Genomic DNA, 22,439 nt, shown 5'->3' with positions numbered 1-22,439 from the left:
AAGGGAGCTGCAGCAGAACCTGCTGGTGGCCAACATCCCGCCTTAGGTTGGGAGTCAGGTCGCCAGCTACACGCTGGTGCTGCCGGGGGGGCCCTGGCTCAGCCAAGCCCCTTGCTCTTTGCTTCTCCTCCAGATGCCCGCAGCAGGGGTGTCTGGGTTGTCTGTGTGGGTTTGTTTGACAGGATAAAACTCGGGTAGCTGAGGATGGAGCCACTCAGTAGCATGGTGTAGTGAGAAGTGGGCACAGTGCTTGGTGAGCTGCTCGGTTCTGCTGAGCACAGGGGAAGTGGTTTAAGATCAATCAGCTAAAACTCAGAAAGGTCCAGAAATGCGATTGGAGCTCAGTTTTAGGTTTATTTCTTCCTTTTTTCCTTTTTCATCTGTTGGTGGTTCTGCTCCTACATGTGCTAGGGAAAATGTTCCATGTAATGTCACCCTTGCTGTTAGCTTGGGTTTTGTGCCAGATCTAACATAAAGACTAAACAGGAGCTTGTGGAGATACAGCTACACAGCTATCTGTGCTGTATCTTCCTACTTATTTGCTCTGCTGGTAAAGAGGGAACTTAATTTTCCAGCAGTATCAAGCCAAGCCTTTGAAGAGGACTCTCTTAAAACAAGCAAGCAAAAAAAAAAAACAAAACACCACCACCAAACCAAAATCCAAGAAACTTCCAGATTTCAAATTGTGTGGTGCTTCAGGTATACGATATCTGGCAATCTCTAATGCCTTTCTTATGGCTACTGTATTAGGAGCTGGGGTATTTGTTTCTTCACATACAATTTGTTAATTATTCAAATGGGAAAGGTAAGGTAGGAGTGTGTGGTTATGGACTCTCTAAATTAGCAGCGAGTACAAATATTAAAAAAGGCACCATCTGCCATAGGAGCCATTTACCACCTGTTCTCTTCCTTTCAGAATTATTTAATGGTTTAAATGTAATGTTTTACCCTGCCACAGAACAGCTGGGAAGTGACTAAGTATTTTTCCTATCAGTAACTTAACGGCCAAGCGTCATTATATGTTCAAAACACCTCTGAGTGCCAGGGTTTTTCTACATGCTCTTTCATGTGTCTGTCAGCTTGCTTCATTAGCAAATTCTGCTGATACAAAACACGTTTTCATAACAACAATTACTCAATTATTTTAATGGTGTTTTGGGGGGAAAAACCAGCTTCTTCACAGCCAAGAGAGGCGCTGGCTATGCGGAGTGCTGGGGGAGAGGCAGTGCAGTTACAGCTGTGCCATCCTCACGTCCTGCTCCTCTGTGAGACTGAATGGCAGGGCTAGGTACTGCCTGTCTGTAGCAATTATTTTGTCTGGATGTTAATTAAGGAGTAAGGTCAGCCCTCTGGTGCCTTGAAGCTACCCAGAGCCACGTGGCAGCAGAGCTGAGCCGGTGTTGGACCGCAGCAGTCGGTGTTTCACTGCGGGGGGGCTTTATCCAGCCTCTGGTGCAACTACAAAATCAGGAATTACAAAAATAATTAAAAAACAAACAAACACAAACTTGTACATGTCTGGCATTCAGACAGCTTCTCTGGGCTCTGCTGGTCTGGGCTTTGGTGGTGGCTCTTTCCTTTTCCCCAGGAAACACGATGATAATTCACATGGTGGCAATTTTCCTTCTGCATTTGTTAGCTGTGAGTGCCTGGCCCAGACATTCCTGGAATTCATAGATGGCAGGTGAGCAAGAGGTAACATTTATGGAAAATCAGGAGCAAATCCAAACATTCCCAACAAACATTTGGCATTAATATCCTTGGGAAGCTTTTTTCCCCTCCTCATTTCTGGGTGTCCTGTGTCTAGCAGTAAAACCGAGCTCGACTCTGAATACTGAGTAGTTCTAACAAGCTCGTTGTAAATGATCTGCCCAGCTTTAATGCTGTGTAACGAAGCAAGCAAATGAATGTTTATAGTTATTAAAGTGATAACTTCCTACTCGACCTAATATTCAGCATAAAATTACCTCTCGGTTTTATATCTGTGTTGGCACATGCGAAGGAAGGCGCGCACGTACAGCGGTTTTCGGAGCTAGAATCGTGCCAGGGATCACATTTAAATACCAATTTTCTCCTGCTGCTGGACAGCAAATCCCTGCTGAACGCTGAAGCGCTCAGCTGCCCAGTGAAGGCTCCTCCAGCAGCTGGGTGATTGTCCTGACGGTGATTCTTTGTGGAAATGCAGCCTGGTTTTGGTGGGCCAGCACGGTGCGGCTGGTGCAGAGGGATCACAGAGGTAACGCTGCAGGGAGGTGTCAGGCAGGGCTTTGTTTCTGAAGTTTCCCACACCATCCCCACTGAGAAATGAAGTCAGTCAGGGGACACTTATTGATGCAACTGAGGGGACGGACAGATCTGGACTGGCTTTCTGGATCACAGTTCAGTTAGCCTGCAGACAGAGCTGGGGATTTCTGGAATAATTTCTGGAATAGCACTGACGTGACTAAGAGCAGGCAGAAGGCAGGGTGCCCTGGTGGGACAGAGACACTCCATGCAGGGGCCGTACCTCTGCGGGGCTCCATCCGTCTCTTGCAGGATCCCCGTGCCCAGGGGCAGCGGGCACACCGGGCAGAATGGGCTCAGTGTCCCCAGCGTGCCATCAGGGTGTTGACAATAGCAAAATCCTAATTAAATATTTCATGTCCTAGTTAGAAAAGGCAAACAACCCAAATCCTTCCATTCATGCCCAGCTGTTTGCTTGGTAAATGTCATAAAAGTCGGACTTAATTTACTCTGTTTAACTACTTGTTAAAACAAGTAGTAGTTTTTTTTTTCCCTTTGAACAGTGCTGGTACGCTGCTGCAGGGAGCTGAAATCAGATTCCGTGTGTTAGCAACAGCAGCTACTCTGCCAAAATACCTGCGGGGTGTTTCCTTCCCCGTTCAAGAGACAAATAAGCCGCAGACCTAGGCGGTTATCGCTGCTGGTACTTGAGAGATGAGCACTAATATCAAAAAGAGGAAGGACAAGGCAGGTGAGGAAGCAGTGCCTGTATTTCTCACTGCTCCCTGTGCTGCGCTGCACCCTTGAGCCCTTGGCTCTTCCACCTCCCGTCTCCTCCCGAGGCGCTGAGTTCTGCACCCCTGTGCTCTGTAGCCCTGCTCTCACACTTCAGTGCCCGTGTGGGTCCGTTCAGCTCCTCCTCATCAGCAGCACGAGGCATCTTTTTGCACCCTGGGACACCTTTCCATAAAGGATCTTCCTGCTCCACATTTTTTTCCCCGCTGCAGACTGCCATTTAGTTTCTGTTGCTTAGAGCAGTCTCGTATCCAAACTTCATATATTGTCAGAGTAGCAGGAGTCTTTGGAGAAAACAAACAAACAAACAAACAAACAAATTAAACAACAAATTGACTGAAATGAAGAAATAGGCTGTGCCAGGATAATGGGATGGTTTGGGGAAGGCAGGCGTTAGCTTGCCCCCCTCAGGAGGAGACGTGTGGACAAGAATTACTGGTGGTGTTCGTGGGGCTTACATCAGCTGAGGGAACAAATCGTTTTGGTGACTGCTGGTGTTGTTCCCTGAAATTTATGTATGCAATTAAACCATTTGGAACTCCGTCTGCGTTTTCAGGGCTTAATAAAGTCAGGATGCAAAGCTGCTGTGGTGCCAAATAGCCCAGGGTGTGGTGACGCGGGGCTGCTGCTCGCTCGGGATCCCAGAGCACGGCGAAGGAGCACGTTTTGCTGAGCTCCATGTAAACGATGGGAAGGTGCTGAGGAGTGATGCTGCTTTGGATTTCACCAGAGAAAATTTTAACTTATCAGAGAGAAGCTCGCTTTTTTTCTTTATTATTGGTTTTCGCCATTTTTGCAGCCAATTTTGTTGGCTTGTTTTGACATTGTGAAAGGAAGCTGTAGCGGGGATCTGACCCTGCATGCTCTTAACTTTTAATCTGAATCTGTGATACCGAGCCCGGTCTGGCTGGTGGGTAAACCTGGTGCAGAAACAGCCCGGGAGGAGGAAGGCAGGCAGGCATCCCGTGCCTCCTGCAGCTGCTGCTCAGAATCTGCAGAGTTTGCTTCCTTCTTGTAGAAGATGCTCGTTATGGCCTACACGGGAAATTATTTTTTTTATATTAATCACCATACAGAAACCTCTTTCTTTTATCCAGTCAAACAGCTCTGCCCGTTCAGCCTCTTCGGCGGTGGGAAAGAAATGCTGAGCGATTTCCACGGCTGCTTCAGCTGAAGTGAGGAGCCCCGTGGATGGTCTCTGGGTGACTTGCGTTTCTCAGTCTGGCCCCAATATATGTGTAAATAAATCTAACGAGGTAAAATGAATCTTGGCTTGTTGGCCAGAATATAAATAAGGAAAATTAATTAAATTCCACGCTCTTAAGCGTGCCATAGGTGCTTCCCTGGAGCAGCTAAATAGAATTTCATTGATTTTATTGCAAATTTAGTTCTGTTGATCGCATTCGGAGTGAGCTGATGATGTTTCTGCAAACAAGGCAGGAGTTCTGGCAGCCCCGCCGGGGGAAGGGCTGCTGCTGGCCCTGCACAGAAACCAAGCACGGATTATTTGGATAAAGGGCTGGGCTGGAATTGCAAAATCCATCGCCAGCACAGGGCAGGCTGTGTCTGCGGCGGCTGCTCTGCTGGACCCCAACCCTGCGGAGTGATGCGAAGCGAGGGCAGATGTCACCCAGCCCCAAAAACACGGGGTGAGGAGCTGGGGTGAGAGCTGCTCAGCTGAAGGCTCCCCAGGAGCTGCGCTGATGTTTGCCCATGGGCTGGAAGCAAACGGCAGGAAAAAGGAGAGGCCGCCTGGCTTGGTACTGCTCTGGGGATCACCTGAAGGAGCAGGCAGTGGTTTAACCAGCCCTCTGTGCTTTCCAGAAATGAAAAAAACACACCAAACCCTGCCAGGCACTGCATCGTGTCAACTTCCCCACTAGTTTCAAGAACCAGTCATTGTAAAGCTTGGCTCAAACACCCTCCTTGCACAAGCGTGTAAGGAATGGGGAAAAAAAAGATGGAATCACATTTCTGGTTCCTGTGTTACTGATTTTAAAATTCCCAAACTAATTTATAGCTCAAATCCTCCCAGAAATAAGTATTTGAAGATTTTTTCTCCAAAACACAAAAGATTAGTTCATGCAGAAATAATTACTTCGCTCTGACAGCCAGCAAGCTGGAGTTCGGAGGTTTGCTGCCGCGCAACTCGCTGTATTCTTTCAGAATTACATCCTATTAAACTGCAAGATTGAAATTTTATGCTGGAGTTGGTTTTCATATGACTGGAAATAGATGATAAACGTGGTGCAGATGTGAATGTATTAACGAGCAGCGTCACCCCACAGGGGTGCACTGGAGAGCAGCCACTGCCTGGTGCCTACGGGGGCCTCCCCGGTGCTGGGGTTGGGGATGGGCAGCACAGAGGGGCACGGCACCGAGGTGTCCTTCTCTAGCACGTGGCATCGTGCTGCCCAGCAGCACCCGTGAGCAAGGAAGCAATGGGGATGTGATGCCCAGGATGGAGCAGGAGCCCTATGAGCCATTCCCCACCCCTCTGCAGCCCCTGTGCCTCCAGCTTCCCCCATGTGTATTTGGGGCAGATGTAGGTTTACAGCTTCCTCTCCTGGCAGGAAAGGAGAAGGGGTCTGGCTGCCTCTTGAAAGAGGGCCAGGCTGCTTTCAGAGGGAAAATAAAGATAAATGGAGGCCTTCCATCAGCGTGGCAAGCAGAGGCAGAGTGGCAGAGGAATGAGGGTAAAGCCCAGGGGCTGCTCTGTGCCCAGGGGCCAGGCTCTCGCTGGTGCCTGTGCTCTGGGGGGTGGCACAGGGGGCTCTGTCCCCCCGTGCACACGGATAACCCCAAAAACCATCTGCTCGGTACCTGATGTCATGGTCCTTGGGTGAGAAAGTCCCTCTGTGTGGCAGCTTAGCAGGTGAGGTGTTGTTGGATCGTGGCAAATCTCACGCTAACTTTTTTTTTTGTTCAGCAGAGGGTGAGCGCTGTGCTCTGCCAGGCAGCAGGACCAGCGCTGCCTGAAACGAGCTCGGTGGCTGAGCTGCGTGTCCTCGACACGCACACGAACCACTGCTAGCAAAACAGGGGCTCAAATGCCGCTCCTCAGCCATCAGTCACGTCTCATTTGTGTCTTACTGAGGAGTAAAACAGTAATGTCCCGAGTGTGACCTTTGTGAGTGGGAATTAAGGGGAAATAATCTTTAAGAAGTCTACAGCAGGGAATTCAGGTATGTTTAAATTACGGAGATTTGCATATCAATCTTAATAAATACGTTATTTTAAATATCAGTAAGTAATTAAAATGCTGGTAGCGGGCTGTCTCGGTCCTGGTGCTGTAAGCCTTCCCCCGAGGAAATGTCTGTGCACATTGGGGGAACCATATTTTTATGTATTTTAAGTGAGCAGGAAGGCTCGGCTTCACTTCGTGCACGGCTTGTTTTCCCGGTAAATCCAGAGGATGCTGTAATTCTGTGGGCTTTGTAAATCACACCAAATAAGCACCCTGATTTCATTCACGTCTCTCAAACGAGTGGTTTGACTTTCTGTGTGGTGTGGCACGAGCACCATGGCCTCGCTCTTGTGCTGGCTAGCAGGCTCACGCTGGTTACCGTAGGCAAAGATGGTTTTGCTGGGAGAGTGGCAATGTTTGATTTTTTTTCTGTATTAGCATGTTGTTTGCTTTCCAGAGGATCGTATTCACTGGGCTGCTTGGTTTTAGAAGGCTGTAATCGCTTTGAAAAGGATAAAGATAACTGTCCTGCTGCTGCTCGCCGTGGAGCGATTCAATAACGCTGTGTACATCTCCTCTGCAAACACGCGCTGCTGGCCGCACGCACCCGAGGGCATTACAGGAATTAATTTAATTATGATGTGGCAGTGAGTTCATACTGCTTGTGGAAATGCAAACGAAGATGAGTCCTAATGCACTGCATGGAAATGAACTTCAGTTGTGGCGCTTGGAAGGCAGAGGAACACCAGCACCGTGCCGGGCTGACCAGGACAGAACTTCCAAAAATGTTTTGGCTGTTTGTCTGGTTTTGGCCAAAGAGTTGGAGATCGGGTGTCAGACTGCCTCAAACGTTGTCACGTTAGGGTTGGCACCCAGCTCTTAGGCGTGCAAGCTTTTGGGATAGTTCTAGCAGCACCACCTTGATAAAGTGAAGCTGCCTCCCCCCTTACAGCAGGCAGAGCTGGGTGCACACCTCTGCGCCCTTCTGATGACAGCGTTTGGGCAGAAGGAACACGGCCAGGTTTTAATAAGGCAAAACGGGTAAGTTGGTGCTAGGGCAGCTTTGGTTATGGTTTGGTGCTTAGAAGAAATCTTTGTTGGCAAAGGCAGCTCTCCTGTTTGGGGGAAGAGGAGCTAACTCGGCAAACGCAGAGCTGGAGCCGGAGCTGTGCCCTGGATGGTGCGCAGTCTGCGCTGACTGGAAGAGATTCAGGGAGTTAATTAATGAAAGCGAGAGCAGGGAATCTAATTTCACACTTGATGTATGTAGCTGTTAGGAAGCATACTTTAAATGGTGGTTAAAAACCCTGTAACTAAATAAATCAAGACCGGTCCTGGAGTTGAAATTTTACGGGCGCCTCTTTTTGGCGGTTCCTGTTCGGGACCATCCGAGCCCCGAGGGGCAGGACAAGGACTGGTGGCCGTGGGGAACCCTCTCTGCAGGGCTTCGGGCAAGGAACCCGCCTGCAGTGGCCCAGAAGCTGGATGTCTGCTGGGGTGTGCTGTTTGCCTTGAATGAGAGAAAGGGTGCAGAAAATTAGAAAAAAGAATCAGAAAAATATTAGAAAAATAGGAAATAGAAAAGGGTGCGGAGCACAGCGGGGTGCAGAGCCTCTGTCCCCTGAAAGGCGAGAAATGAGGAGGCCAAAAACCCATCTCAGAACGATTCCTCCGGGAAATCTTTCCAATCGAGAAGCCTCCGCCTGCCCATGTGCAGCAGCGAGGCTTTCTCAAAAAGCAATTAGAGGTTTAACGGGCTGCAATTAGCGGCTTCTGACTGACAAGTGGCAGCGCTGCGGCGCGGGAGGGTGCTGGGGGCTCCCCGCGGTGCCTGGCGGGGCTCTGGGCGCTGCGGTGCGGCCGGCCCGGCTCGCCCCGTGTCGGGAGCACTGCTGGGCCTGGGGCTCTGCCCCCAGAGCTGTTCCCTCTGGGAAGCAGCCTCACGAGAGGAGGAGGTGTGAGGAGCAGCAGAAAGGCCAAAACTCATCCCTCTGCCTGCCCACCCGCAGGGCTGGGCTGTGGGAAGGCCCTCTGCTAACCCAAAGATGCACAAATACACCCTCGGGATTTCGCAGAAATGTTTTGGTCTCTGCTTAATTAAAGTATGGGGCAAGGTCGGGTGCTGCCGTGGCACTCCTGCAGCCGTGGTGCCTTCTGCCCAGGCTTTTTGGAGGTTTCTCCAGCACGTGCTGGCGTTTTCCTCGGAGCATGGCACGGTCAGGCTGTGTCCTCCTACAATCCACGCCTCACAAAGTTATAGCCTCGTGTTATTTTCTCGAGAGCAGCTTTTCTGGGAGGAACAAAATATGTCAGGGGTCTGCTCGGTGTTGGTCTTTACCCAGCTCCTGTTCCCTGCTCGGAGCTGACGGACAGCAGGGACCTGGCTGGGGGGAGTTGGTGCAGCTCAGTGTCTGCCTATGCAAATGTGTGAATTTTCACTCAAAATGAGTGAAGCCGCTTGGAGTGCAAGTGGTGCGAACGCCCTGCAGGGCTTGGGGTGATGGGGAGCCCAAGGGGGAGAGCAGCAGTCGCTTGCTAAACGTCTCATCACCAGCGTAAAAGGGCTGATTTTCCTCTCCTTTCCCTCAAATTAACATCTTGGCATGTGTGCAGTGTGTGTTTGACAGCAGTAGGGATCATTTTGGAGGAAGAAATTTCTCAGATAAACTTTAGTGGAAGAAAAGTAATTTAAAACAATGCCAGCCTAATGCAGGCTGAAATCTAATATTTGCGGCCGTGCTGTCGTTGTGATTTGTATCTTGTAAATACCTGCTTGCATAAAACGAGATGAAATCGTATTTTCTCTTCTTTGCTAGGAATCAATTGTCCTGTTAAAATCACAGTGAATGAAAATTACCCAGCGTAGAGTGGTTTTGTGATTCGCAGTCCTGCGGGGCAGCCTGAAGGGTTTTCAGAGATGTGAAGATCCTGTCCCGTGCCTCTGCAGAGGGGCTGGGAGGGGAAGAGGGGACAGGAGGGAACAAGAGGGGAGGGGAGGCCTCGTCCCAGTGCCTCCTGCGTGGGCAGGGCTGGGGGGACCGCCGGGACCCCGGGGTGTCCCCGCTCGGGCTGCTGGTGCTCGGGCGAGCCACCCAGCAGCGCCTTGCGGCTTCCCTGCAGGGCCAGGGATGGGTGACACCGACCCGTTGTTACCAAGGAGCTTGGTGAAAGCCGTGGTTTTGCTTTTCTGTGAGCTCTCGAGATAATTTAACAGAGGAGTTTAAAGCAAGACAGTAATGAAGACGCGGGAGGAAAGTGTTATATGATCTTGACTGGGCTCTAAGTAAGTAATTGCCATATTATCGGGATTTGGCTCTGCTCCAAAATGCATCTCATTTAATTATCTGAAACTGATCTGGACGCCCAGCTTGCCAACTTTTTGACACGATAATTTATTTTTGACTTTTATCTTTAAGGGAACAAGTGATAATTGCGCACAAATGAAAATCACAAACTCAATTTTTTTTAGTTTTTATAAGTTTCTCTTCGCACCTCATCATGCTCTTTTTTCCATTTTGTGCACATTTTTTTAAAGAAAACTGAACCAGTTCAGCCTCAGTCAGTGCTTCTCTGACAATGAAAACATAGCTAGAAAATATATATAAAAATAAAAAATAAAAAAACCTTCAAGGACTTTCCTTCAGACAGCCCCAGCAGCAGAACCCGGAGCTGCTCCATGGGAAGCTTTCAGCCCATGACCACAGCTCGCCCCAGTCACAGGGGAGCTGCCCCGCGGGGTGGTGGAGGTGTGCTTCTGGGGGCCTCGCTCAGGGGCAGTTTTATCCCAAATAAATGTGCTTCTGGGGTCAGGCTCCAGAGGGTGCTGAGAGGCGTCTTCCGTCGCCAGTCACTTGTTTTATCTGTTACAGCTTAATTTCAAAAAAATACTAAGGAAAAAAAAAAAGGCAGCCCGACCTGTGATTCATGTCTCGGGATTCCCTGAGTGCTTCCGAGCAGCTGCGAGTAATTCAGATTATCAAACAAAAAACTGTTTGTTCTTCTCTCAGCCCCAGAACGGCTCCTCTCATGATGTGCTCTACAACCAGGCAGTTGAATCTCCAATTGTTCCCAGTAAAAGGAAGCAGAGATAGGTAAGGCTGTGGAGCACGGCCCCACCAGGAGTGCCTCCGTCCATCCCCACGGACCCACTGTGCCTGGCAGCACCGGGCGATGCTCTCTGCGGCGGTGACATGGGGACATGAGGGCAGAGGAGACTTTCTGTACTGGGCACGAGGTGAATGTGACCCTTGTACCTGCAGAGATTTCCAGCCCTCCCTTCTCCCACCTGAGGATGAAACAAAACACATCCGAGTTCATTCTCCTCTCCATTTACTACTCCCTTAACTTGCTGCCTTTCTGTCCAATCTGAGTGATTTTAGTTTTAAATTTAAAGCGTTTAAAAAGCAATTATTGCATTACTGGTTGAAAAATCTTAGTTGTAAAATGGAGGTGGGGGCACGCTGCCCGCTGGGTTTGGGTTCCAAACCCAAACTGCTGGGGTCACCTCTGGCTCCTGCATCTGGGACAGGCACACCGGGGTGCTGCTCCACTGCCACGGCGTGCGTGGCTTTGCAAAGCAAAAGCAGTAAGTTGTTTAAAAGCCAGAGTGTGGGTTCCTAGGATAGAAGCTGTCCCACAGACACAGCTTGGATACGTGTTTAATAAATACATTTTGTCATATTTCTCTTCTGGCATGTCCAGTGAGGTGTAAAGGAGATCAAATTAGAAATTAATGGGTGGGAAACAAACCACTTGAATTATTCCCTCATTTATATTTCCTCTCAGCCCTGCAAGGGCACGTATGATTTCGTTTCCCACCTTGCTATACATTTAACTCCGGGTTCAGAAGAGAAACAAATTATCTGTAAATACTTTGCCAGGTTTGTAATTTGTCAAAGTACTTTCTCCGCAGTTTCGCTTGCCGGTAGGTCCCGGTATTTCTGTCTCTGTAAATGGCTGAATCCCTGCGTGAGGCAGTAGTCAGGTTTCAGGGCTGCCCTCATTAGTGGGGGAACACCGACTCCCTCCAGCCTCTCTGTGTTTGGCTCTCCCAAGCAGAAATTTTGGGCTCCCCAAACGCTGGGTTTGGGTTGCCACCACGGCAGCTTTCCATGCGGCTCAGGGCTCCGGCCGTGTTTGGATTTGAAACAGTCTGAGATGTTCTCAGATCTAGGAGGGAAGCTCAAGAGTCCCATAAATCCTCACCAAATTGTGCAAATTTCATCTGGAAATAATGCTCAGGCTCAAATTATTTAAAAAACAAATAAAAAGACCTGCTCAGCTCACAGCAGAGCCAGCTGAAACAGCTGAAATTCTCACCTAGCGTTGTCTTTTTCTTTAGTGCACTCAGAGCAGATTTACACAGTTCTGTTTTTAAACAAATAATGGCTCATTAGCAGATGTTTGTTGAGCATAATGGCCTTCAGAGGAAGGGAGGACTTAAATCCAAGTCTGTCACGGCTCTTTTCAAGGAGCACAGTAGAATTGGTTTCAATACACGGATTTACGAAGTGGCTCATTTTACCCCAAACACATCTGATCCAACCCAGCACTAACACGCTGCTCTGATTTACACCATCTGCTTGATCGCTTCTTACTTCACGTGGTTGTTTCAGAGACGTGTTCTCCTCTGCTCCAGTTCCAGAGCAGAAAATCTGTTTGTGCTGTGATCCCGGCTGGTGTGGCTCTGGTTCCCATTCCTATGCCTCTAGAAGGGCCCAAAGCTTTGCTCATCCCCCGTGCAGGATTGCCTTTGGAAGAACAGCAGAAAGTAGCTGCCAGCCCCCAGAAGGTAAATTTGTGCTCTGCAGGTGTGCTGTGTAGTCAAACACGGTGTAAGCTCAATGAAAGGCCGATGGAAACCAATATTCTGGGAGCTTTTTCCTGGCACTGGTCGTGGGATGGGGGCAAGCAGGTGGGAAGCACGCTGCCCAGAGCCCCAGTGAGAAGTGCTCGGGGTTGCTCCGTGCTCGGGCTGAGGTTTGGGGGTGCTGCTGGCAGGCACAGGAGCCTTGATGTGTGCCTTGGCTGAGGTGGTGTGGGTTTGGTGGTGCTGGTGCTGTCAGCACATTAACATTTGGACTTCGTGTTCGGGTCTCAAAAAGCATCTCTCCGCACTTCCAGTGCTTGTTTGAGGTGAAAAATTGAAGCTGGTTGCAATTCTTCTGGCTTGGGCTAGCGGTAATTAACATGATTTATCGAAGCTTCTTTAAGCTTCTAAAAATATTGGTGCTTTTTCAAAACGTGGAGGTTATCAGGATGAGCCGCGCTCGCACATCTGTAACCAAATAATTGCAGTTTCCAGCAGATGCAGTGCTGCAGGAGCGGTGGCATCGTTTCAGGGGCAGTGTCTGCCTTCATGTGGGGCGTCTAAGCTGGGGAGCTGATGGCAATGGGATATTCAAGATCCCAAATCTGGCTGTAGATCGGAACTGGGCGGGTTGTGCCATGGTGGCACTGTTGGCAGAGCAGAGCTGCTGAGCCTTCGTCGTCCTGGAGACTCGTCTGAGATTTGTCAGAGAATATTCCCAGATTCCTGCCATAAACCTGGGAAAATGCCAGGAGTGAAAACCCTGAGCTGTGCCCCTGAAATAGGAAAAACGACGTTCTTCAGCACTTCTGAGGCTCCCTGGCTTTGGGAGAGGATATCAATCAGCAACAAAACGATCTCAAATTATTTTGGTTTTGGTGTCTGCTGAAACATCTTTTTGTACCTCTCAGCAGCTGGGACTGCCCCACCTGGTGCTCTCTGCAGGTAGCCAGACCTGAGCAGCACTGAGAACAGAGGGAGCCAGTGAGAGACAGGGTGCCAAGGTTGCTTTCTTGGGATCCCTGATTTCTTTTTAATGAGCTATAACATCATGCAGAATTCCAAGCAGCTGTTTTGCGTATTTTTAAAATGTATTTTTAAGAAAAAAACCTGTCGCCGTTGCCCGTACCTCCCAGATGATGCAGAGCTGGTGCAACGTTCCTTTAAATTTTCCTTTAAAATTTCATGATGAAAAATGTTCCTTGCCCACAGGGCTGCTGTTTGTGTGGCGGGCAGGCAGCCAGGAGCACAGCAACCCAGTGAGCCTGCGTTACCACGGGGTGGTTTGGACCACAAACGACCTCATTTCTTTTTTTTTTTTATATCATTTTTTGTGCACTTTTTTTCTTGGCACCTTCGAAGGTGCCCACTGCTGTTTGTTTTCTGTTGTCGATCCGTCTCCTCAAACACTCGGGAAGCACTGCCTTCGGTCTGAGCAGAGCAGCTGCTGCACGTGTGGACAAGTGAAGGATGCCAGGACGTCTCCATAGGCCTTGCAAGCCAACTGATAGAAACCCAACAGAGCTGTGGATGGTGCCTGGCCCCAAACACCTCACAGGCTCAGCGCCAGCTATTCCTGAACAAGCATGTATGTTCGTACCAAAAAACAAACCAAAAAGCCCCAGGACTTGCTTCCCGGTTTGGCTGCACGCCTGCTTGCTCAAGGCCAGAGCTCTGTAAATGTAAAAACCTCTCTGTAGCTGTAAGGTTTCTTATTTTAATGGGTGTAGCACACATCCGTGGACAAAAAGAGCCCATTAAGGATTATTCCGTTCTTTGAGCTGTGGTTATTGGAAGGTCTGGAAGTGCCCTGAAACATTGTGCTGGTTCTCTGCTTTATCCCTACACCTTTTCCCTGTGTGTCACTGCATCCTAGCCACGTTGTGCTCTTCCTTCAATGTTTGCAATTAGCTGTGTGTTAGGAGCAGGGTGCCGGCCCAGAAGGACTTACCCCATGTGTCCATCTTACGCTTAATGTTCGTATGGACACAACACATCTATCAGATCGGGGAAATACGGCCCCATTTCAAACCAGGGGTCCTCCTGCAGGCAGTGGGAGCACTGTTTGCAGCACTTGTTATTGTTGTGGTATGGGCACAAGTCCCTGGCTTGTTGTGTGATGTTTTCTCTTAATTTGCTGTTGTATCCCATCAGGTTGTTGATAGGTGCTTCCTCGCTTGCTGTGCACAGGTTTTCATTTGAAAAACCCCCAGAAGCCAGGAGACTCTGGAGTAACCTGTGGAAGATGAGGGAGTTTGGATTTGCTCGGGGCCAGGATTTCTCCTTCGGTGTCGTTCTGGGTTGTCCAGCACTGCTCTTGTCTGCTCCGTGGGGCTGTGCACGTTCGGGTTTATTATCAAAAACAAATCCAGAATCGATGGCAGGTTTCAGGGTGATGCTCTCTGCTCCCCAAGGACTTGCTTTCTGCATGTACCCACGGCGGAGAGAAACAGCAGCCAAGCCAAGCAGCAAGGACAGCTCTGCCAGCATTTCAGGTTCAATATTAGCATTTTATTTCGTATTTACAGGTTGTGTCCTGGTTTGGGCTGTTCTTGTTTTGGTTGGTTGGGTCTTGTTTGTTGTTTTTCTTTTCCAAAAGAGGAAAATTTCCAAATGGTATCGAAAGGGCAAAGCCTGTGAGACGTCAGCGTTGCTCGCGGGTCCCTCTGGAAGTTTTAAGGTAAAGCCTTTGCCGAGCAGAGCCAGAGTGCTGAATATTTAATACTCTTTGTTAATAGATTCCCTCATTACATTTCAATTTGGATGTAGAAAAGAACCATCGCAGCTCATATTTGACTTAGAAAGAAGCATATCTGGGAGTACCTGCTGGGCTTATTATTGACTGTGGGATTTTCAGCGTTGCATCAGTGACTTGAAAGTCAACAAAATTATACCGTTAATGGGTTTTCTGCTCTTCAGCCGTGGGTACAGTTCTGAAAATCATATTCTTGGGCTTTATTCCACTGACATATTTTGCCATCTTAAAAAATAAAAACAAGGGTGATCCTATCTGTACGCAGCAGAGTGTAATGAATATGCATGCAGACAGCAAGAATACGTTTCTGACAAAGCAGAGGAACCAAAACAGCCGTGTTCCAAGCACAAAACAAGGTGCAAAACAGGAAACCTCCCTCGCCGAGCAAACCTTCGTCTTGCCAGCTGCATTCACAGTGCCCAGCGAGGCACATCCCTCTTGCCGTGCCATGCCTCGTGGTGCAGAGAGGAGGTGAGCGGCTCCCCGGGGGCTCAGCTGGCCCTGACGTGGCCGCGGGCTGTGCCCAGGGGGGTTCAGCTGTCTGGCCTTGTCCTCCTCTGGCCTTGCAACATCATTGCCACGGTTACATGGAGAGGTGGGCTTCTTAAATCTCTAAACAACAGTAGAATGCATCTGCTCTGAGATGATCTTAAACACAGACAGATGTTCCCAAAGTCATAGAACCGTTGTGGGATCATCAAGGTTGGAGAAGACCTCCGAGATCACGGGGTCCAAAACGCACCACTCGCCAGTCGGTGCTCTGCTGGGCACAGCAGCATTCGGAGGCTTGATAGGAAAGATGACTTTTCTACTCCTCCCTCTCAGAGTGGTTTTGTAGTAAAATTTCTCTTAAACTTAATCACAAAGCGCAGGGGGTACGTGTGGGTGGGTGCCGGGCTCTTTATGGTTCACATTTTGGTATTATTGCAGCCCAGGTTATATTGAGTTCATCCTGAAAGCTTGGATTGCATGGTGACATTCAACTAAATCCACCGGGTTTGTTTGTATTCTAAATTCATCCATTGCAAAGACGGCTTTTTTTTATGAGCACGAAGAACTAGAAAGCATAAATATTTATTCCTTAAATGTTATGATTGCCTTAAATCATTCCAGCTTATTTGGTGAGCGTAAGATAAAATTAAACTAAGCTGTTGAACTTGATCTGCAGTATGAAAAAATATCCGTGTGTATATGCTTGAGTCAAGTCTGGATGGGAGCTCTGAGCTAATTGCTTCCATCATGTTGAAGGATGCACTGATAATTTTATTTTTGCTGGATGTGATAATAAATCACCATAAAGAGGCAGTGAAAATTGTGTAACGCAAAATCACGTTTCAGCGTGCAACATATGTTTTGATGGAGGGAAAAAAAAGAGGCGAGCTAATCTACAGCGACACGCGGGAGATAATGAAGCACCTTATGAAGTTGCTCCAATTTTATCTGTACATAATCGTGGTTGTGGCCTGACGTTGATTTGCGTTTGAGGTAGCACAAGAAGCATCCCGGTGTCCTGTTCCTCTCCTGTAAGTACTTTACTTGTCGTTCTTCCTTCAAAGTAAGCGTGGATTAAATTTATTATAGCACAGGGCAGTTCGTCTCTCACACAAGTGATCATGTCTGGCAGAATTTCTCCTGTACTGACTTAATGGCTAAAGATAAAGAGAAATAATAGACAGCCTCCTTTCCTGGAGCCTTCCCTCCAGCTGCTTGCAGTTAGCCTTGCCAGGCTCTCCCAGGTACCCGCGTTGCCCTAGCGAGGGCAATGCTCTGTCTGTCCTGGGGAGGAGACAGCCTTGCTGCTGTGCTCCCTGGCCCCTTCCCCCTACTGATGGCACTGAGTTATTGCTCAAGAAAATCAGTGCTGTGCAAATCCCTGCTGTGCCTGCCAGCTTGAAGTGTTCCCGTCCCTCTCCTCTCGCTCCGTGCTCCCAGCAGCCGGGCAGGCTCAGCGCTGTCTGGGCACTGGTGGTGCGGGGGGCTCTGCTCTGGCTGTTTGGAAAGCCGAAGTGTGGGAAGAAGCCCATAAAAATATTAAGCATCTTCTCACATTCTTACGATTTTCAAGGCTCGGAGGAGGCAACAAAACAGAGATCTGAAGCTGGATGTGTCGTGGTGCCACAGCTGCGGGGTGTGCTCACCTTCCTGGGGTGTGCACGTGTGAGAAAATGAGCCTGTGTGTAGCATCAGTGCCGTTAGTTTGCAGAACACGCACCTTAAGGTGGCATTTTGCTTCTCCTGAGGCCTGAGCCTGCACCCTTGAAGCCCAAAGTTAAGGATTTTTTTCTGAATAACACTGAGTAACGCTGTCTGTGCTTCGTTCTGCACATCTGGAACTCAGCTTTTCCTTGCTGGACTGCAATCTTGTTTTTCTGAGGTGTTTCATTTACATTTAAAATGAATACCTCATCCTTTACCAAGTAGTATATTCTTCAAGGCTGGGGAAGGCAGCGTGGGCAGCAGCAGGCTGTGTGTGCCACCTCCGTGTCAGAACAAGGAGAAATTACCCCTCTGCCTGGGCACTAGGCGAGCTGGTACCCATAACCATAGTTTTGAGGAAGAAAAAGGACATCAGAGTAACCATTGTGGCAATATAACATAATGAGGTGTCTTAGTCATGTTTGGGGAAGCGATCAGTGTTCCCCGTGCCAGTGAGAGCTGTGCTTAATCGGCTGCCTGGACACCTGGGAACCAAGACACAAATCAGTGGAAACATTGACAGTGGACACGGAGTTGAACCCTACAAGTTCTGCAGCTTGAGACGTGCCTGGGAAATGAGGTTTTATTCTCGGTCCATATCAAACTTGGAGGTGTCCCTGCTGCCAGCTCAGTCTTGAAATGGCAGCTGGTCAACGGGGCATGGAGGCAAAAATGGGAATGAGATGATGTGATCTCCTCCAGGTTCTGAAAAAATGCGCAGAGTCCAGACATACAGATAATAGGAAAAGAGTGCTTAAGGTTTGACCTTAAATTTAGCAATAGCCACAAGTTCTCGAGGATTAAGTAGCCTAGTTCAATTATGATTTTAGCAGCATGTCTGGGTCACTACCTTATCACGAATATCGCATGTGGGCAATGCAGTGGTTTTCTGTTTTGTGGATTGTCTGTGAGCAGGCTGTGATTCACGTGGAGAAAGCTGCTGGTGTAAGTTATTGGCAAAATATTTCCCGTGAGGAGAATGGGACACACATGGTTGGTGATGAGTAATGAGCAGAAATCGGAGGTGTGTTGTTTAGTCTTAAAGAAGAAAACTGATCTGGCTGTACGTCTGTTCTGAACACCCTAATGTGTTCTTGGAAATTCTTGTTTTGGGGAACGCATTTATAGTAATTTAAAATATCCACCTGTACTTATTTGCCAAAAATCAATGGGCATCACGTTCAGGCAAGACGTGTAATTCGAATAAACTCAGCCCCTATTGTTTTAACCATCCGAGTGAGCGTAGAGAGAAATGTTTCACAGGAGCTTGAACAAGCATTATGTGAAATCCGGCTGAAAGACGAGATTTTTCTGAAGGCGTTTTTGTCTGCTGGAAAGAAAAAGTGATTTCATTATGGTTCGAATGCAGGTTCTGCCTCCAGAGTGGATGCTCATCTGAGTCCTTTGATGCCAACGCAAGTCGCCAGGGTAACTGCTGTGTCTGCACCAGCTGTGACGTTCATGACAGCCAACCTGATGGATCAGGCATTCACAGGTGTGTTTCTGTTTCTCTGGACTGATTATATTACTGGAGCATATGTTGGGGATCTGTGTACGTCCAACCAAACCATGTTTTCCATCCCGCACGGTAATGGGGGGCCCTTAAAAAATCCGCTCAAATTTTATGGCGTTTGCTTTAGCTAATTACAAGTGTTTGCAGAGCGTTTCAGATCCCGTTTGCTCGGTCTGGCAACTGGCAGTAGCTTTGCATTTGATGCCACAAAAGGCAAGTTTGTGAAATGTCCTTGGGCTTTTCATTTCCCATGCCAATGGTACTCACAAGCATTGCAGTGATAACGTGGTTATCTTGTGGGTAGTTGCTCCATGAAGCCTCGTTGGCTGCAGTCTCAGAGGATGCTTTGTGCTGTACTGAGTGATAAAACTGTTTTATTCATCTTCATGTAAATGCGTGTGTTGTTGTGAGAGGGAGCCGGTGCTTTCTCCCAAAAGCTGGAAGAAGTCTCGTGGCTTTGTTCAGATCCACACGGACACCTTTGCAGATCATGACCAAAACCAGATTGGATTTCGATAGAAAATGGAGAACATCTTTCCTACTGACAAGAAATCCTTACACACTGCCATGTTGGGAGGACAGGAGCTTTGGTGGAGGTGAAATCCTACCTCTGGAGTGAGGATGTGCTGTCCTCTGCCCGCCGGGGTGGCCGCAGCCCTCCGTGCCTGGGCGTGCTGCAAGCTGATTTCATGGCAAATGCTGGGCTTTGCCAGGAATTACTAGGTATCAGTTCTGGTGTAATTCTCCCCACCTAGAAGATGACACCATTTACACCATTTCTTCACACCTAGGCGGCATTAGCATGGTTGTGGAGGGGTTGCAAGCTGCGTGTTAGAAGCGGCTGTACTTGTGTGTGTGCAGGGTTTTGTGTAAAAGCCATCGCTCATCCCGCTAAGCCCCTTGCCTTGTGGGTGCATCATGCTCACGGGCTCTACCCACAGCTACGATAAAAGTTTCAGGGTCAGCTGTGCTAGGCAAAGCCCTGCCTGGAGCTGCAGGCTCTCTTTGCAGCAGGTCTGTCCGCCCTCAGACCTGTCTTGCGTTAGACCTTCTGATGGAGTTTATTTTGCTGAGCATTCCACTTCGGGTTGGGAATTTTTGAAAATGTTCTGACAGATACAAGACTGAAAGAAGGTTCATACACATTTCCTGTGATATACTTTGACTTAAAGTTTCTTGTCTGGCTTAGTTGGCTTTAGCTAAGCACCTACTTCTTTTACCCTTGGTGCAGTTCCTCTGTAAGATCCGTGTGTTCCTCTGCTATTGACTTGCTTTCTGGGCAGGAGCAAGAGATGGAAGAAATGCTAAAACTGGTTAAAGAACGCATGTGCAGAAGGACAAAGTTCTGTGTGAGAGTCCTGCTGCTCTGCAAAACCGCAGTCCTCATTTTGCACTCCGTTTCACGCCAGAGGAATTTCATGGACGTGTGGACACAAACCTCCCTCTTCCACCCATCGTGCTGATGGAGGGTTACACCGTGTGAAGCCTTCGATGCCCGGATGGCTTTTGATGACGAGGCCCGTGTGGCATTTGGTCAATAGGTTGTGTAAATCAAAGGGCCGTGGTGTTGAAAGGTCGTGGGTTTGGAAGAGCAATCGTTCAGTTTCTGCACATATACAAGTGATGTAAATAAGATGAGCGCTCTATTTTTGGTTCTGGCCTTACCTTGAAAATAGAAAACACATTCATCTTCCTCCGATTGTCATCTTTGATTTGCTGCTGACCGCATTTAAAAGAAAAATGGCAATTTCACTCAAGTTTAGTATGGATTTTTCTTTAATGTTTTTCGGGAGATCACACGCTTTTCTATAGGTTTCTACAAGCTATCATTATTTCCATTGGAAAGGCAATCAAAGAAAGGATCATAATTAGGGGCAAATAACAGTAATAAAGGTGTTTTCACACATCAGTCTCAAAGTACTGCAGAAAAGGAAGCGTGCACTTCAGAAAGCTGTTATGAAACAGCGAGAATTGGACAAAACCCCGGGAGCTGCCCCGGTTGTGGAGTCAGCTGGGGAGACAGGGCCCCTAAGGACATGCAAAAAACTTCCCTTCCTGAAGACAGAATTAATCTATGTTTTTTTGTATTTCTGGAGCACAAGTAGTAAACTTTGCAGTGGTCCTGGCTTCTAGTAAGCATTTATTTTTGTGTTGGAAGCTGGAAATATCCAACAACCAGTAGCAATGATTTTTTTTTCCCCTTACAGTCAAGGGCAAAACACCTCGTACACGACGCTCCGTACAGGAGTGGAGCTGGTCCCTGCCACCCGCACAAAGCTCCGCATAACCTCACAGATCTTCAGCGCTCAGACCATCGAGTGCTTCGGGTCAGGGCCCAGATCTTGAACTCGATTTAAGTTTAATAGGAATTGCACATAAAGAGCAGGGCAAGGAGCGGCGCCAGGAGCTGGCGGAGCTGTTTGACTGCAGCTCGCCTGGACAGCCCTGCAGGGGTGTACAGAGCTGGGAGAGAAATAGCACAGGGGCTGCAGCCGAGAGAAGAAGGTAAACCCAGGCAGAAGACTGCAGACAAGCACAGATTGGGTGGTTTTGGGGTAGGTAAGAGTGCCTGGTGCTGGGGGAGGCCGAGGCACGAGCCCGGTGCTGTGCCTGGTCCCGGTGGATCAGGACGGGGGGTGCTGTGCACCCTGCGCCCTGTCTGGGGAAATGCCATCTGTTGGAGAGCGTTGGCTGCTCGTCTCCAGCCTCCGCACCAGGCACAGAGCCCGTGCCGTGGTACAGCAGGCAGAGAATTTGTCCTCGTTTTGCTGCTGTGTTGTTACCAGCCTTTGGGAAAATAAGGGAGTGAGTGGGAAGGGGTTGGTGGGGAAGGACAAAGCTGCTCAAGCAGAGATGTGCTAAGGTGGGAAACACAGCGTGTGGCACATAACAGAGAAAAGGGTGAAAGCAGAATATCCACACCAATTAAGGGGTGAAATAAGCTGTGCGGGAAGGAGCAGATGATGCCAGGAGGTGCCCGCTGCTCTGAGCGGTGCCGGTGGGTGGAAACTGGACCCAGCCGTGCGGGAGCAGGGCAGGGATGGAGCCAGCAGTGAAAGCAGCCCGTGGCTGAGCAGTGAGCAACAGGGGAGGAGCTGGGCATCCGCCCCATGTGGGTTTTAGGCTAAGCTCAAAAAAAAACACAAAAGAAACAAAAAAAAAAGCTGTGGGGAGAGACAGGACTGGCATACAGCAGAACTGGTGGGCTAGCACAAAGCAGAGCGCCTGGATTGTGCACTTGAAATAAATCCATTTCTCTGCAACACTGAGTCAAAATTTTAAACCTACATTTGAGAGTAACAGGAGTGTGGCCTCTAAAAACCTTTGCCAAACAGTTTTATTCGCTCTTTGTCCAGAGCATCTCGTGGGGTAAATCAGACCTCCTCTTCCTCATCCTCTCTAATTCTGCATTTAACATGTTTATAGTCATACGCCTACATCCTCTGTAATAGATGTCTGATAATTTTGCTACTTCACCTCTGCTTTTCATCCTGTGAATTATTCATGTCTCTCTACCTGCCGCGGAGGCTGGGAGCAATCTCTCTAATCAGGCCTCCTTATCCTCCAGCCTCCGGCGCATCCCCCAGCAGCGCTGCGGTGGCTGTGGGAGCGCGCTGCTGGTAATTATGCTGCTAAGTTTAGGGGCAAAAAATGCCGTGCGATTATGCTGGAGATACGTCACGGTGCCTTAATTGTCTGCCTGCAGTATATTTTATGCACTTAAGTTAAAGAGGGGAAGAAAAAAGGTTTGATTAATGAGAAAAGAGTAAACCCGAGGAAAGACGTGCACCAGTTGCCAATAGCGGTCAATGCCTCACCTTGCCCACTCTTCTTTCTGGCATGTGCCGAGAAGAAGAGATCCTTAATGAGCTAACAAGGCCCAGAAGAAGTCTTCAGTGATCTGAGCAGCCCTGCCCGTGCTCTGTTTCACGTTCTCCTGCACACGCAGAGCAGTCCATGA

General features: G+C 48.7%; 1 protein-coding gene across 2 annotated transcripts in view; it reads left to right on the top strand.

The window, feature by feature from the left end:
* The window catches only part of TCERG1L (transcription elongation regulator 1 like), a 67,395-nt gene that overhangs the window by 19,448 nt on the left and 25,508 nt on the right, over positions 1-22,439 (top strand). For both annotated transcript variants that reach the window (XM_084525852.1, XM_084525851.1), the window contains exon 5: positions 18,335-18,460. In XM_084525852.1, coding sequence (XP_084381978.1) covers positions 18,335-18,460 — 126 coding nt within the window. The remainder of the gene's footprint in view (positions 1-18,334; positions 18,461-22,439) is intronic.

The sequence above is a fragment of the Aythya ferina genome (assembly GCF_964211825.1).
Source record: "Aythya ferina genome assembly, chromosome: 7".
NCBI classification, from domain to species: domain Eukaryota; kingdom Metazoa; phylum Chordata; class Aves; order Anseriformes; family Anatidae; genus Aythya; species Aythya ferina.
Note: the sequence above shows the minus strand (reverse complement) of the source record. Positions and strands in the feature narration are given on the sequence as shown.